This window comes from Spermophilus citellus (genome assembly GCF_964194105.1).
Source record: "Spermophilus citellus genome assembly, chromosome: 16".
Lineage (NCBI taxonomy): Eukaryota > Metazoa > Chordata > Mammalia > Rodentia > Sciuridae > Spermophilus > Spermophilus citellus.
In genome coordinates this window covers 74,262,654-74,276,717 of record NC_138196.1, presented here as the reverse complement: position 1 = coordinate 74,276,717, position 14,064 = coordinate 74,262,654, and the positions used below count along the sequence as shown (strand labels likewise).

General features: G+C 53.6%; 1 protein-coding gene across 2 annotated transcripts in view; it reads right to left on the bottom strand.

Annotated features, from left to right (window-relative positions):
* Positions 1-14,064, bottom strand: part of BMP1 (bone morphogenetic protein 1) — a 41,488-nt gene that overhangs the window by 18,491 nt on the left and 8,933 nt on the right. For both annotated transcript variants that reach the window (XM_081269615.1, XM_081269616.1), the window contains exons 3-8: positions 12,109-12,273; positions 11,825-11,942; positions 11,360-11,538; positions 10,716-10,821; positions 9,419-9,543; positions 8,750-8,865 (exon numbers count right to left, since the gene is read on the bottom strand). In XM_081269615.1, the coding sequence (XP_081125741.1) occupies positions 8,750-8,865; positions 9,419-9,543; positions 10,716-10,821; positions 11,360-11,538; positions 11,825-11,942; positions 12,109-12,273 (809 nt within the window). The remainder of the gene's footprint in view (positions 1-8,749; positions 8,866-9,418; positions 9,544-10,715; positions 10,822-11,359; positions 11,539-11,824; positions 11,943-12,108; positions 12,274-14,064) is intronic.

The window sequence follows — 14,064 nt, the reverse complement described above, 5'->3', positions numbered from 1 at the left end:
GAATGAAGGGGCCAGAGGGCAGAGGCAGGAGAGATGGCTGAGTCACCAGTCAGCACATATTTACCGGGCACTAATTCTGGGTGTGTTAACTGCTGCAGGGAATACTAGATCTGAATCCTCCCCTTCGATATATCTCTGCCCTTGGGAGCTTAGGATAGAAAGGGACCAGATACACCTAAGAGGATCCAGCTCCCTGAGATTTGGGCCTCAGCCCTGCATTCCCTGCGTTCCTTGCGTAAACCACCCAACCTCCCTGGGCCTCATCCAGTTGGTGTGCAAAACAGGGATAAGAGCCTGATGTTGCTATGGCACTCCCTGGGACAGGCACTGTCGTAAGTTTCCCCCTGCAGCCTCTTAGCTCATAGATGCTCAGTGAGCACTGGAGCGCAGTTAGCCCTTGTCCCAGGAGGGAAACCACTTCCTTGGTAGCATCCAGAGTGAGCCCTGAGCCTGCTGTGCAGTCAGAGTTCTCACGAGCAGGGACTCAGGGCGTTCCTTAGGACCTACAAGGCCTGTGCAGTGGACACTTGAGAGCCCGAGGGGCCCTTTTATTCTGTGTTAGTGAGCTTCCCTGATAAAGGGGACAGGAGGCCAGACGTGGTGGCGCAGGCTTGTAATCCCAGCAGCTCAGGAGGCTGAGGCAGGAGGATTATGAGTTCAAAGCCAGCCTCAGCAACTTAGAGAGGACCTAAGCAATTCAAGGAGACCCTGTCTCTAAATAAAGTAATAAAAAGGCCTGGGGATGTGGCTCAGTGGTTAAGTACTCCTGGGTTCAATCCCTGGTATCCACCTCCCCCCCAAAAAGATGCATACAGGGGAGGCCAGGATGAAAATGACTTCCAGGCAGGTGCTGGCACTTGCTGTATCAGGGTCAACACTGCGCCCTGTCAAGGAAGAGCTTCTGGCCCCTGGGCACTTTCCCATGGCCTTGTCACATGCTGGGTGGTTTTAACACCCACCTTAAAGATCCTTCCACCTCCATCTCTCAGTTCCCTGAAGTCCTCTCCACCCTCTCTTTATCCCTCCTGGGCCATACCCCAGAGGCCTTGCCCCAGGGCCCAGCACCATGATTAAGCGCTGATCCCACCCAGCCCTCCTCTCCATCCACTCCCCCAACTCTCCTACCTGCCACCTAGGGACCCTGCACCCACTGGCCGGGCACTTTCCCTGTTCACAACTCCACCTGTCCCTTCTCTCCTTGCTGACCTTAGTTCTTAGTCTCTCCTTTTTTCTTTTCTTTCTTAAGTTACTACTTTTTCCTGTATCAGTTTACATACATCCACATTTGGCAGGCCTGTTATGAATTGTGGTTCCCTGAGCTAGACCTGGGTGAGGTCATATTTTAGAAAGGGAACTAAATATCACTCTTGATGATCATGAGCCTCACGGGTCGTCCTCAGTGTTGTCCTGAGTCCCAGCATTTTCAAACACTGAATCTGCAAGTCCTTTTTAGCCCTTCTATGGAGCCAGACAGCACCTCACGAGGCAACCTGTGATCTCTTTAAAAAATGACCAAACGTGACCACAGAGGAGGCAGCAGAGGGCTGGCACTGCAGTCCTCCAACCCAAGCCTGGTCCAGCCTGTCAGTACCTCCTTACATTCAGCCCCACTCTTGTTCCTCCTCCTCCTCCTCCTCACTATACTCACTGAAGACCCAGCCTGGTTCCCTCGGCCTGCTGTCTCCTCAGTCTTGTACCCTGAAGGCCTCATGTAGCTGGAGAGACACGCAGCCAGGCCAGCTGGGATTCTAGCCCACCAGCTGTGGCCAGGCACACTCCCATACCCTGCGTCTCTTCTCCCTTTTTTTGGTACTGGGGACTGAACCCAGGGATGCTCTACCACTGAGCCACATCCCCAGCCCTTTCTATTTTGAGAAGGGTCTGGCCAAGTGGCCCACACTGGCCTGGAATTTGTGACCTTCCTGCCTCAGCCTCTAAGCAGTTAGAATGATAGGTGCCCGGCTTCTCCTCTTCATTCTGGAGAGGAATCACCAGCCTCAGTATCATCTTTTTTTCTGAAATAAAGTCCTTATTCAGTACCTTGCCTTCAACAGCATCAATCAGAGCAGAGCTTTTATGATGTAAACCTGACCACATCTCCCCCACTTGAAATCCTTTAATGCACATAACCCAGAGTTAAATCCAAAGGACCATTATGTCTCTGACCCCACCTTCCTCCACTCTTCTCCTTGCATTTTTAGTTGACTTCACCCACCCTCAAATACACCACAGCTACCTCAGGACCTTTGCATTTGCTTCCTGGAAGTGCTTCCCAGCTGCCTGTTACATGCTTTTTCACTGCCTGCAGGTTTCTACCCCAACCCATCAGAGGAGAATGAAGCCTTCCCTGACCACCCACATCAGTCGGTGTTCCCCACCCTCTCCTTCCTCCCCCTGCTGATTCCCTCCTGCACAGTGATTTACTTATCTGCTTTTGTCTGAGTCTCCTTTGTGTTCACTAAAGCAGAAGGCCAGGACTTCATCTGTTTAACTACGGACTTCAATAAATATTCCTCAGATGGAATTTTGCTTTGAAGAACCTACTCTACATAAGGACGTGCCTAAATGTAAAAAGATGGAAGTATAAAGGTATTTACTGAAGTATTCTTAGTAATAATGGAAACTTGAAAAAGAAACCAAGCATCCATCAGTAGAGGCCTGCAGGCAGGTGACTGAAAAATTAACTGAAGGGAAATGAAGACGGTGGATGTCAGGGTTTCATGAGAATGAATGGGCTAGTCCCCGAGAGCAGACACGGAACCAGGACGTGAGTGACAGTTAATCGCAAGACAAGGTGCAGAAGACAGTGTGTGTGTGTGTGTGTGTGTGTGTGTGTGTGTGTATGGGTGTGTGGTGGGGTATGGGTGTGGGTACACAGACACACACACACCTAGGAGGGTCTGTGAGAACACACCAGTGCTCCCAATGCTTAGTCACCCCCAAGGAGTGAGATTCAGAGGAGGATCAAGGGGAGAATATTTACTGTTTTACGTACATATTTCTAGACTGCTCAAGATTTCACAGTATGCATGTGTTATTTTTGTATCTAACGAATGACAAAAATATCTAAAAGAGATGCTGGATGGAAAAAGGATTGAGGAGGGCTGAGTGAGGGCACCCTGGCTCCCAAACGGACACCCTTTGCCACTCCTGCCGTGGCCCCTCAGGACCTGCCGCCGGGTGCCTGGGAACTGAACGTGTGCACATTCCCCGTCAGGTCTGGCTCCCGAGAGCTGTCAATACATGTGAACTTTGCTACTCGAGCTGAGTTTGCTGAAGGTATTTTGATATCTGAAATGGTTCAGAGGAGAACTCTAGAGGCAGAGCGAGACACGTGGGTGCTGGGGAAGAGGACGGGGGTCCCTCATTGAACACCTAGAAATCCAGAAAAGATGGCAGCAGCTGATCCAGAGGATTCCTCACTGTGTGCCTGGCACAGCTATGAGCGTCTGTTTTTCCTTCCTTCTCAAAAGCAGGCCTGGCCCTCGGGGAGGATGAGATCTGAAGAAACCCCGCCTGGCCACAGAGCCCAGAGGGCCCACCCAAGGCCTCCTAAGGCACAGAGGAGCCCCAGGTCACCCTCTCAGGAGGAGAGACCTGCACGGGTGGTCGGCAGCATCCGCCGGGGAGGCCCGGCGACAGCTATATTGAGACCAGAGGTGTCTAATTAAGAGTTGTACCGACTTCTGTCATGCGGAAACAGCTGTGCCCTGGTGGCAGGGGAACGTCCCTTTGCCAAAGAAAACCTGGCCAGCTCCACCACTTCCTGCCTGGTGACTGTGGGCCTGTGGCTCGGCGTCCTAGAGCCTCAGCATGTTTGTGTAAAGGATGGAGGTGGTCACGCTGGCTCCCTGGGGAGCTGGGGGACCAAGTGATACGGGTACAGGGGCTCCCAGGGCACCCATGACTGCGAAGGTCTCCTCACCCATGCTGGGTGCCCGGGAAGGACTGACAGAAGGCCTCGCTGCTCAGCACAGGCCCTGTGCTGGTAGCCATGTCAACCCTCGGCCACTGGCGGGCTTCAACGTGGCCTCGCCGTGCAACCTCAGGCAGGCCCCTGATCTCCCGGCACTTGGCTTCCTTCTTTTAAGAGGGTTATGATTACAGGACCCGCCTCACAGGACTTAGGGGAATTAGATTCATATGAAAGTTTCCAGCAGGGTCTGGCACAATTATGTAGCCAATAAGCGTGAACTCCACTATTAGAGTTGAGTTGGCTTAAGATCTATTGTTATTTCAACTGGGTCCATTGAGAACCCTGGACATAGAGACAGGCAAGTAGCACCTAGGGCAGCTTCCTAGGGCTTCCTCGTTTAACACACAGGAATACAGAAAAGACACTAACATCCGCTGAATTCTCACCATGGGCTACTTACTACTCTAAGCGCTTGAGGTAGACTAATTTGTTGAATCCTCATTTGAACCCTGTGAAGGGGATACCTGCAGGAGGCTCACTGTAGAGGTGGGGAAACAGAGGCACGGGGAGGTTGAGCAACTTCTCCAAGATCGCACAGCCAGGAAATCAAACCCAGACACTCTGGTTCTTAAACTTCTACCCTGCACCATTTCCCATGTGGCCTCCCGGGGTCTGCTGGTCAAGTCTGCTCAGCAACTGTGCTGAGAACAAGTGTCCACTTTCCCTTAGTCCTCAGAGCCCCATGCCCTCCAGCACCCGAAGAGTAAAGGCTTTGCTGAAGAGGGAGGCGTTGCTGCTGCCTGGCTGGGCAATGGGAAAGGAGGAGGAATTTGGGTTGGACCCTGAAGAACAGGAGGGACTTCAGAAGGCAGGCGGAGGATGCTGCCAGCTCCAAAAGACATTTGCAGTTCTTATCTTCTTGGCTTCCCTGCACTGTTTGCCTGCTGACCATGAGATCCTTAAAACACTCTCCTCCTCTGCTTTGTTGCCTGGGAACCGCTGTGGGTCCTTGGCTCAGCTGCTAATGGTTTGTGCGCAGAGACTTGGGGGATCCTAAAAGAAGGCTCTTTCCCGTGTCTGGCATACTCGTGACGTGCAGAATTGTATAAGATCCACCTGTCATTCAAACTCTGGCAATAAGCTCAACACTGGGCAGCAAATGAAAAACAACCTCCCAGCAGCCAAAATAGATGTCAAAGTCCACCCACTAGAGCAGGTGGCTCTCCTGAAAGTTCACTGATGAAAGACCAGACTTTGGATTCAGGTAGTGCAGAACTAAGTGCCAGCGGCACCACTGCTACCTGAGTAAACCTGGGAAGGTTCCCCAGGTGCTATGAGCCCCAATTCCCTCATCTACCCAGGAGCCATGACAGCACCCAGCTCTTAAAATTGTGGGGAATAGCGAGGTGGTGTGTGTAAGACGTCCAGGACTTTGCCTGGCACGTCATTGTTATAATAATAAAGACGGGGCATAGCCAGTTTAAAACAGTGCAATTAAAAAAATATATTGTTTTTTAGTTGTAGATGTACACAATATCTTTTATTTATTTATTTTCATATGGTACTGAGGATTGAACCCAGTGCCTCACACATGAGAGGCAAATGCTCTACCACTGAGCTACAGCTCACAGCCCAAAAACAGTGCAGTTTTTAAGTGGGATGCAAAAGGAGAAGGATAACAGCAAAGGAAAAAAAAAGTGGCCATTATTATTCTAGCCCACCAGGCTTCGATGTCAAGGTCCCCATGTGCTAGCCTGGGTTCACTCACAGCTAGACTGCTTTCTTTTCGATGCATTTCTACTTCAAAGCATTGATCAACATGGAATTTTTATCCTGAGCTCACTTCCCCTGGTGTTCCACACAGGCTTTTGAGAACTGGTGAGGGTCTTCTGGGAATTACGGAGGGAATGGACCAGCAGCACAGACAGGCTCCTGGGGCAGGGCCAGGTGTCCACTAGAGAGCTGGGGCACATGCATCCAGGGACAACAGTGAAGGAAGCTGATCCTGGCCAAGCCGCCTCACCCTGCTGACTGAGCCAAACTCCTGAGCAGAATAGAAAGCAATCCCCTACTTGACTCCATGCTTCTTGGGGCCTGGACTGTCTCTGACATCTGAACGTCTTTGGTGTCTGGCCCAGTGCCAGACTACCAGGCACACGTTAGCTGAAGAGCACCAAAGGAATCATTGAAATACCACAGGGTTTAGAGCAACATACCATACGGGATCTCAGATTCATGTGTCATTATCTAGGTTCTGTGTGATCTTGGGCCAGCTACTAAATCTTCCAAATCCATTTTCTCATACACAAAACAGGGACAACTAGGTCTATAACACTGTTGTATTAATTAAAAGTCAACACATGTAAACAATTTAACACATGCTGGCATGATGAAGTATGCCTGGAATGCTAGCAATTCGGAAGGCTGAGGCAGGAGGATCACAAGTTTGAGGCCAACCTCAGCAAATTAGCAAGCCCCTAAGCAACTTAGCGAGACCGTGTCTTAAAAATAATAATAATAAAAAGAGCTGGGGATGTAGCTCAGTGGTAAAACACCCCTGGGTTTAATCTCCAGTAGGGAAAAAAAAAAGAACTGAACAAATGCTCAATAATTGTTTGTTGTTTTTGTTATTATTATGATTTGCAGGTGATATTTCCAAAGGCTGGAGTAGTGAAGACCCTTGGCAGGGGGAAGAAGGAAGCCAGGTTCGGTCAGTTGGAAATAGCAGAAAGGATTGCAATTTTAAGTGAGATTTGGAATGAGAAGAACATTCCCTTTTGAGGAAAGATGGTCAAATGCCAACACAGAGAGAAGAGAAAATTACTCAGTTCTCAATAAAAGTATGTCCCACGTGAGAAGGATCTTCAGATTGCAAAAACTAAACCTCAGCATCATTCACAGAGGAAGGAGAAACTGCTCAATAATGCAGCAGAACAAGAGTCAGTGACCACCTCTCTCACAGCATTTGTCCCTAGGCTCACAAATGACATCAGAAGACACTCAAATAACTTGCAGATGTAATCAGCGTGTGTAATCTTGAGAACTCGGAGCAGGAGCTTTCCCCATCTTCAAGTGGGGCGTGTGTGTGTTGGGAGTGTCGGGAGGGGGTTAGGAGTGGATTCCGGGAATTATAAACCACTGAGCTGAATGTCAGTCCCCAACGAAACAGATGCTCTGTGACCATTTAGAAAAGAAGAACTTGACGGTGGGGCCCAGCAAGCGCATTTCTCTCCCTTTTCAAAGGGGTTTACCAACTGGCAGAGCAGGGGCTGTCAGCTGCTAAGACAGTCCAGCTTAGGTACTCGGCGCTTATTAAACACTTCCTGTGCCAGGGACAGAGAGATGACAGAGGGGAGGTCTCAGGAGACACGTCCCCGTCAACAGGTAATGATGTTAAGTCATTACATTGTCACAAGTCATTGCAAGTGAATGGATCCAAGTCAGTTTGAGGTAGATCTGGGATCTGCTTTAGTTTGTGTCCTGTTTGACGTTTTGATCAGAGAGCAGGAAGAGGACACGAAGACCTACTTGTCAAAGGAGCCAAGGCACCAGGTAAGAGGCACAGCCACCTGCTGGGTGGTGGGACTCCACACTGCAGACAAGGGGAGTAAATCTTGTAGCTCACTCTTGGGAGCATTTAGACTCTGAAGGACACGGTGGGTCCAGGAGTGCTGAGAAATCCAGACTCCATGTGACAAGTCCATGCATGGGTGAGGAGGCAGGAGAGTGGCCTCAGATTGGGAGGGCTGACTGGGAAACAGAAAGACGAGTTACAATGAATTGCTCTGGAGGGAAGGACTGGGAGATTTCAGGATAATGGTTCCCCTCTTTATTAAGAGCTGGCTAGAGAATGGATAGAATATTCTTATTCTGAGATATAGTGAGCCCCTCATCACCTCAGGAATTCAAACCAGGCTAGTGGACCCTGCAGAGGATGCTGCACTGGTCTCTGGGGCCTCTTGGCCACTCGGTGTCCGCCTTGCTTGCCTGCGTAAGTCGCAGGAAGGGCAGACTCCCTGCAGGAGGATGGCTGAGGCAGCCACAGTCTACCCCAGCCAGCCCCACAAAGGAAGCAACTGTGAGAACCAGGCTTACCCCCAGGTAAGAGGGACAGAGGCCGAGCGTCCTCTTTGGATCAGGAATGATACACAGGTGACAGGCAGAGGAGAAAAAGAAAGAGCGAGGCAGGGTCACAAAGTCAGATCCCTGGGGCCAAGACTGTCGGGTCTCAGTACCAAGGAGCATCCTGTGGGAGGCCTTTGCCTGTGCCCTTAACTTTTCCCCGAACCACAGCTCATCAGAACTGCAAGGGCCCTCAGGAGCCCCTGGCCCAAGCCCAGACAGGCAGATGAGAGCCCCCGACTAGGGCTACACAGTTCATCCAAGGCCACCCAGTCTATCAAGGACAAGGCTGAGATGGAACCCACTCCCGCCAAGGGTTCAAATCCCACCTCACTCCTTGTCAACTGCGCGACCTGGGGCAAGTTTACTTAACCTCCCTGCACCTCATTGCCTGTCTGTGAAATGAAGACACAGGGTGGCTGAAAGAACGGCAAGGGACTAGGTGACAAGCACCTAGGAAAGCACTCAGGAAGAGATGGGCAGTCCAGCCGCCCTGCACGGCAGATGCTCACAGCAAGGCCATCTGGAAAGGGGTGCCGACTAGGTCCCTGAGGGGGGAGGAGGGCTGCCAATGGGCAGAAGCCCCTCCTCACTGTCGTGCCCCATGGGACTTGTGGTCACCAGCGTCCACACTGACCCCCACGTGGGAGAAGTCCCTGGGCTCGGGCTCCTCAGAGGAAAGGCTCTCCCACTCCCAGGGTCCTGGGTTACCTTCTCCCCGGGCGTGACTGAGATGCGCCAGACGCAGTGCATGTGGGCCGAGTAGCCGTTGGGGTACTCAGGGGAAGAGAAGTTGCCTGTGCTGTCTTGTAGGGTCTCTCCACAGGCTGTCAAGGAAAGGAAATGACTGCACAGCGGGCTGCAGGCGCTGAGTTCCCCTGCCTTCTGGCTCACCCCCCCCTGAGCCCCGGCATCCTTTGGGGGAGAGAGGAAGGGCTGACGAGGGGGGCTGGTCCTGTCCCTTTAAAATCCACCCTCCTCCTCGCATGGGCACACACCATCCTACCTCCCAGGGCCCACTGCTGCCAGGGTAACGGGATGCCCTGTTGTCAAGGCAACATGGGCTCCAGAGTTAAGGTCAAGCTCCTGTGGTTGGCCTCGGTTCCTCCTCGCTCCCCTGGAGTGGCTTGTTCTCCCCCTTTTCTACTCCTACTGTCTACCCCTCCCTCTCCCTGGCCCCCAGTCCTGAGCCCCTGACCCTCCCCTCCTCTGCCAGCCCCAGGAGGTGGCTCAGCTTCCCATACCACCTGATCCTTGAGTGAGACCTGGCCCCACCTCCACATGACTCTCCCAACACCCTCCTCTAACACAGCTGCGACCTTCTTGGTGACCCCAGGCCCTGCCCTCCACCCACCTGGCCTGTCCCTTCCCTGCTCTGACCTGGGCACTTGTAGAGCTTGCGGGCCTGGGCGATGTCCCCCTTGCTGAGCCGGGTCCTTTGGCCAATGGGAGGCTTCACCCCATTCACCTCGTACTTGGGAACGATGGTGTCCAGGAAGATACCCCTGGGAGGAAATGGAGAGTGTGAGTGCGAATCCACTGGAAGGTAGGTGAGGAAGGAGAGGTGGCTCGCCAGTGTGCCCCCACAGGTCACGACCCTGCCAGAGCCCAGACATTCCTCAGCAGGGTCAGGGACGGGTGGAGATGTCTCACCCTGTCATTAAGCTGCCCACTGACCAGTAGCCACCCTGCCCCGTGGCAGCCATACCACAGGAACTGGTATGCTTTGGGAGGTCAGAGACCCAGTCCGATGATGCCCCGGGGACCCTCCAGGTGCCGCAGCCTCAGAAGAGCTGCAGTCCCTAATCCATCCTGGGGGCATCTCTGCAGCCCCACCTAGCTCCTGCCTCAGTGGCCCCTCAGGCTGATTCAGCCCCTGGGAACTTCCCCTGATTCACTACCAGGGCCAACTCTTCACCCTGATGACAGGGCGTTGTCTGAAAGCACCTGGAGCGAGGCCAAAGGACAAGGGCAGGTTCCACCGTGGCCAGCCCAGACCACAGGACAGTCCCACCAACTCCCAATCCACCAGGGTCCCTGTCCTCCAGTTCCCGGTAGCTGAACCCCGGGTGTTTCCGTGTGGAAGGAGCAGAAGGAAGGAGGAGCAGGCAGCCCAGCCTCCCCAGGGCCCCTGACTCACACCCAGCTGGGCAGATTGCAGCAGGGGGTGGGGATGCAGAGGGTCTGTGGGTGTGGAGGGCAGAGTGACCTCACTACTACTCCCTGGCCTCCGTTCCCTCAGGTCTGGAGGCAGGAAAAGTGTGTCTAGAAGGAGCTCTGAGAAGAGGGGGGAAGGGCCAACCCCTGGACAGGGATAGGGGATGAGGAAAGAGCCAGGCTTGGGAAAGGCCAGTCCGGGAAGGCCCATGAGGAGGGAGGGGTCACTTCCCACGCTCAGTGAGGAGAGGCTGGGCCACCCCTAAGGGGCTCTGGCTGTGTCTTCTGGGAACCAGGGCAGGGTAAGGAGGGTGTCTTGTGAGCTGGAGGTGGGGGCTGATTCAGGGTGGAAGCCAGGTGTGCTCAGTGACAGGCAAAGAGCCTGGGCTGGGCCATCACCCACGTGGCTGCAGGCACCCAGAGCACTCCCTTGCCCTTGAGGCCTGCAGCAGAGGGTGGGCCAGTGCAAAGCAGAAGGCAGGGCTGGGCGGCTCCACAGGAGCTCCAGCCCATCTCTCACCTGGAGAAGGTATTCCGGGCGTAGTGCATGATACTGTCAAAATCATACGTCTCCCCCAGAGACTCCACTTCCTGGATCTCCATCTTCAGGAAGTTATACTCCTGCCCTGCGAAGACCAGGAAAAGGGGGTCCGGGGAGGCAGGAGCCTGTGTCCTCCCTGTACCGGCTGAAGGCCCCCTACCTGAAGGCCTGGGGAGTGGCCAAGGGGAGCCTGGGGGTGGGGAGGCTCTGCAGAAGAGTCCTATCCAGAGAAAAGCCAGTGAATGGAGGGACCTACTGAGTGGGCCCAAGGAACTATGGGAAGGGACCAGTGGATTAGAGAATGTCTGGCGGACAGAGCCGGTAGGCGGGAGGGGACAGGAGAGGGAGGCTGAGGAAAACAGGGAAGAAAACCCTAGAAGACAGAACTGGCAGAGGGCAGGAGACGTGGAAAAGTGAAGGAGAAGGCCTGCAGGAGCATCCAGGCCTGGGCTGCTGCTACCCCCACTCCACCCCCCAGGCCAGCTGAACCTGCGCCCGGGCAGCTGCTACCAGCCTTGAGCAGATCCCTGGGGGGAGGTCCTGACCCAGGCTGTGGGCAGCAGGTGCAGCTTTCACCCACAAGGGGACCCAGAGGTGGGGCTGGGGCAGGAGGTACTTCCTACCTGGCTGGATGTTCTCTCGCACAATGGAGACATGGCGGTCCCGGTCGGGCCTTGTGTGCTCATGCCAGAAGCCGATGACGTGGCCTAGCTCATGGACCACAATGCCGAACTTGTCACAGTTCTTGCCGATGGAGATGGCCTGGGGGCCCCCACCACGGCGACCCACGTAGGAGCAGCACCTGGAGGGCGGGGCCAGCTCAGGGGGGCGGTCCCGAGCTGGGGGAGTGCATCCACTCAGGGGCCGGGCCAGGCTGCCAGGTTGGCAGGGGAGTGGAAGGGTGGAGGGGTCCCTGAGCACCCAATGCCCAGGCTGTGTGCCAGGGTCACAACAACAGGGAGATGCCCCATGGTGGGAGGGGATTGGCGCACCAGGGCAGTGCCCAGTTGAGGGCAGTAGCAGAGCCCAGGGCAGAACCTGGGGGAGGGTCATGGCCAAGAGTGCAGTGCCCGTAGGTCCCTGCTCACCCGCAGGGTCGATAGGTGAACACAATATAGCTGTCCTCGTCGGTGCGCTCCAAGAAGGTGACACAGGTGTGCTTCTCCCAGTGCCTCATGGCCTGCCGGAAGACCGCTCTCTGGCTGCCTGCCGGGAGGAAGGAAGCCAGGCTATCACAGTGCCCAAGTGGCCCACTTCCACGCGCTGCTAGAGCAAACCAGCCATTCTGAGAGCACACTGCCACAGACAGGCCAAAGTAGCAAGGCCAGGGCCGGATGCAGGCGGTGCCTGGGCCCCACAGCAGCCCACTCACCAGTGAAGTTTCCCCCGATGACAAAGGGGATGACCCCATCAGGCCACACACGTTCTGGTCTGGAGGTTGCTGCCCGCCGGCTCCGGGGCCTGCCTCTCCATCTCCCCTGGGATTCCCTCTGAGGCTGCCCACTAGCTCCCTGGCAGCCAGGGGCAGAAGAGTTTCCTGGAATTAAAAGAGGAAAGGCTTTGGCAACAAGTGGGTGGAGGACAGAGGGAGGAGACAAAGCCCAGCAGGGCCCCCTTAGTTGTGGATTCTGTATCTGTGAATTTGCCTACCTGCTAAAATTCATTTGTAACCCCCAAATCAATTCTCAGGCTTTCACGGTCACTCGTGGCCAAGCACAGAGCAGGGTAAAAGTTCTTACCCAGTGTGGGCGTTCCCCGCTGAGGCTGACCCAGGTGACGCTGCTTTGCTTCAGCTCCCCTACTATAAACAAGTGTCCTTTTTAAGGTTTATTGAGTGCCATGTTTCTTTGCATTTTGGTGCATCTTGTAGATGATTTTGCTGTTTAAAATGGTTCTCAAGTGTAATATAAAGTGCTATCTCATGTCCCCAAGGGCAAGAAGGCTGGGAAGTGTTCTACAGAGAAATGCATGTGTTAGATAAATTCGTTCAGGCCTGAGTCAGTGCTGTTGGCTGTGAGTTCATGAATCAACTATGTATTAAATAAGGTGTCTTTAAATGAAATACACATAAGACAAGGTCATGTGGTGACCAGTTTAAAAAAATGTGACCAGAAGCTGGCAGAGCCCACGTTTCCCCTGGAGCAATGATTCAGTATTCGCTAATTCAGTGTTTTCAGTGACTACACAGAATACAAAGTTCTACAATTACCGTGAAGTTATGCTATAACTATTCATAACTACCATCAATGGCAAGAATGGCTATGATTGCAAAGGAGATCAGTAATGTATTCATTTCCTAGGAACTCTAAGGACCTAGGGGATCTGAGATTTGGAAAATGTCCCTTCTCATCTAACAAAACCTGGCATTCATGGAGCATATGAAACTTCATGTTTTCTCTAAGTTTCTCAGGGTCACATTTTCATGTGACATCACAGCATTATGGGATGGGGGCAAGTGCCATTACCTACATCTGACATATGAGGAAACTGAAGCCAAAGCTTTGCCCAAAGTCACCTCATGAGTTGGCTTTGTGTGGCTTTCCCCTGCACCATTCTTACTAGTCTCCGCTAAAGTTATATAAGCCTCCCTTGTCACCAGGCCACCAGGTCACTCTCTGATGCCAGTTGCCCTCTGGGTTAGTTGACCCTTACTCCCAGGTTGCCCACACTAAGATCCTTGCTCCTGCTGGGCAGACCCCTGGTAGGCATCTCCACCCTTGGGCTGTCGGGACCTGCCCCAGGCCACCTGCAGCACAGCAGTAACAAGCCACTGCCCCTCCATAGATCAGAAGAAGGCTGAGAAGAGCCAACTCAGCCCTGGTCCTCAGTCCTCCGTTGCCCCTCTCCACATACAAGTGCCACAGGAGTTGGTAGGTGCTTGGGTCACCAGGGAGGAGAGACCATCCCTGACCTTGAGGACTGTAGGTCCAGCTGGGGAGATGAGACGTGGAAGCAATTCCCATGTGGCATGGAGAGATACTAACAACCCAGTACCGAGCAGGAAGGGCACAGAACGCGGAGGTGCACCATCACGTCCAGGAGATGGTTGAAAAAGTCATGAATGAAGCTCCTGAGAAGGGCCCCAGAGGATGCTGGGCAGGGGGACCAGCAGGCCCAGGGGATTACTGTGTTGGGCACAGCGGCTCAGATTTGGAGAGAGAAGGATGGGTTCTAGTCTCAGCTCTGCCACCAACAAGCTATGTGATCTTGGGCAAGTTTGCTTTACTCTCTGAGTTTAAACCAGGAATTGTCCTGACAGACACCTCTGAAGGTAGTTGGGGAAGTCAAGTTAGACAACACCTCTGAAAGTACTTTGTAAGCTGTAAGC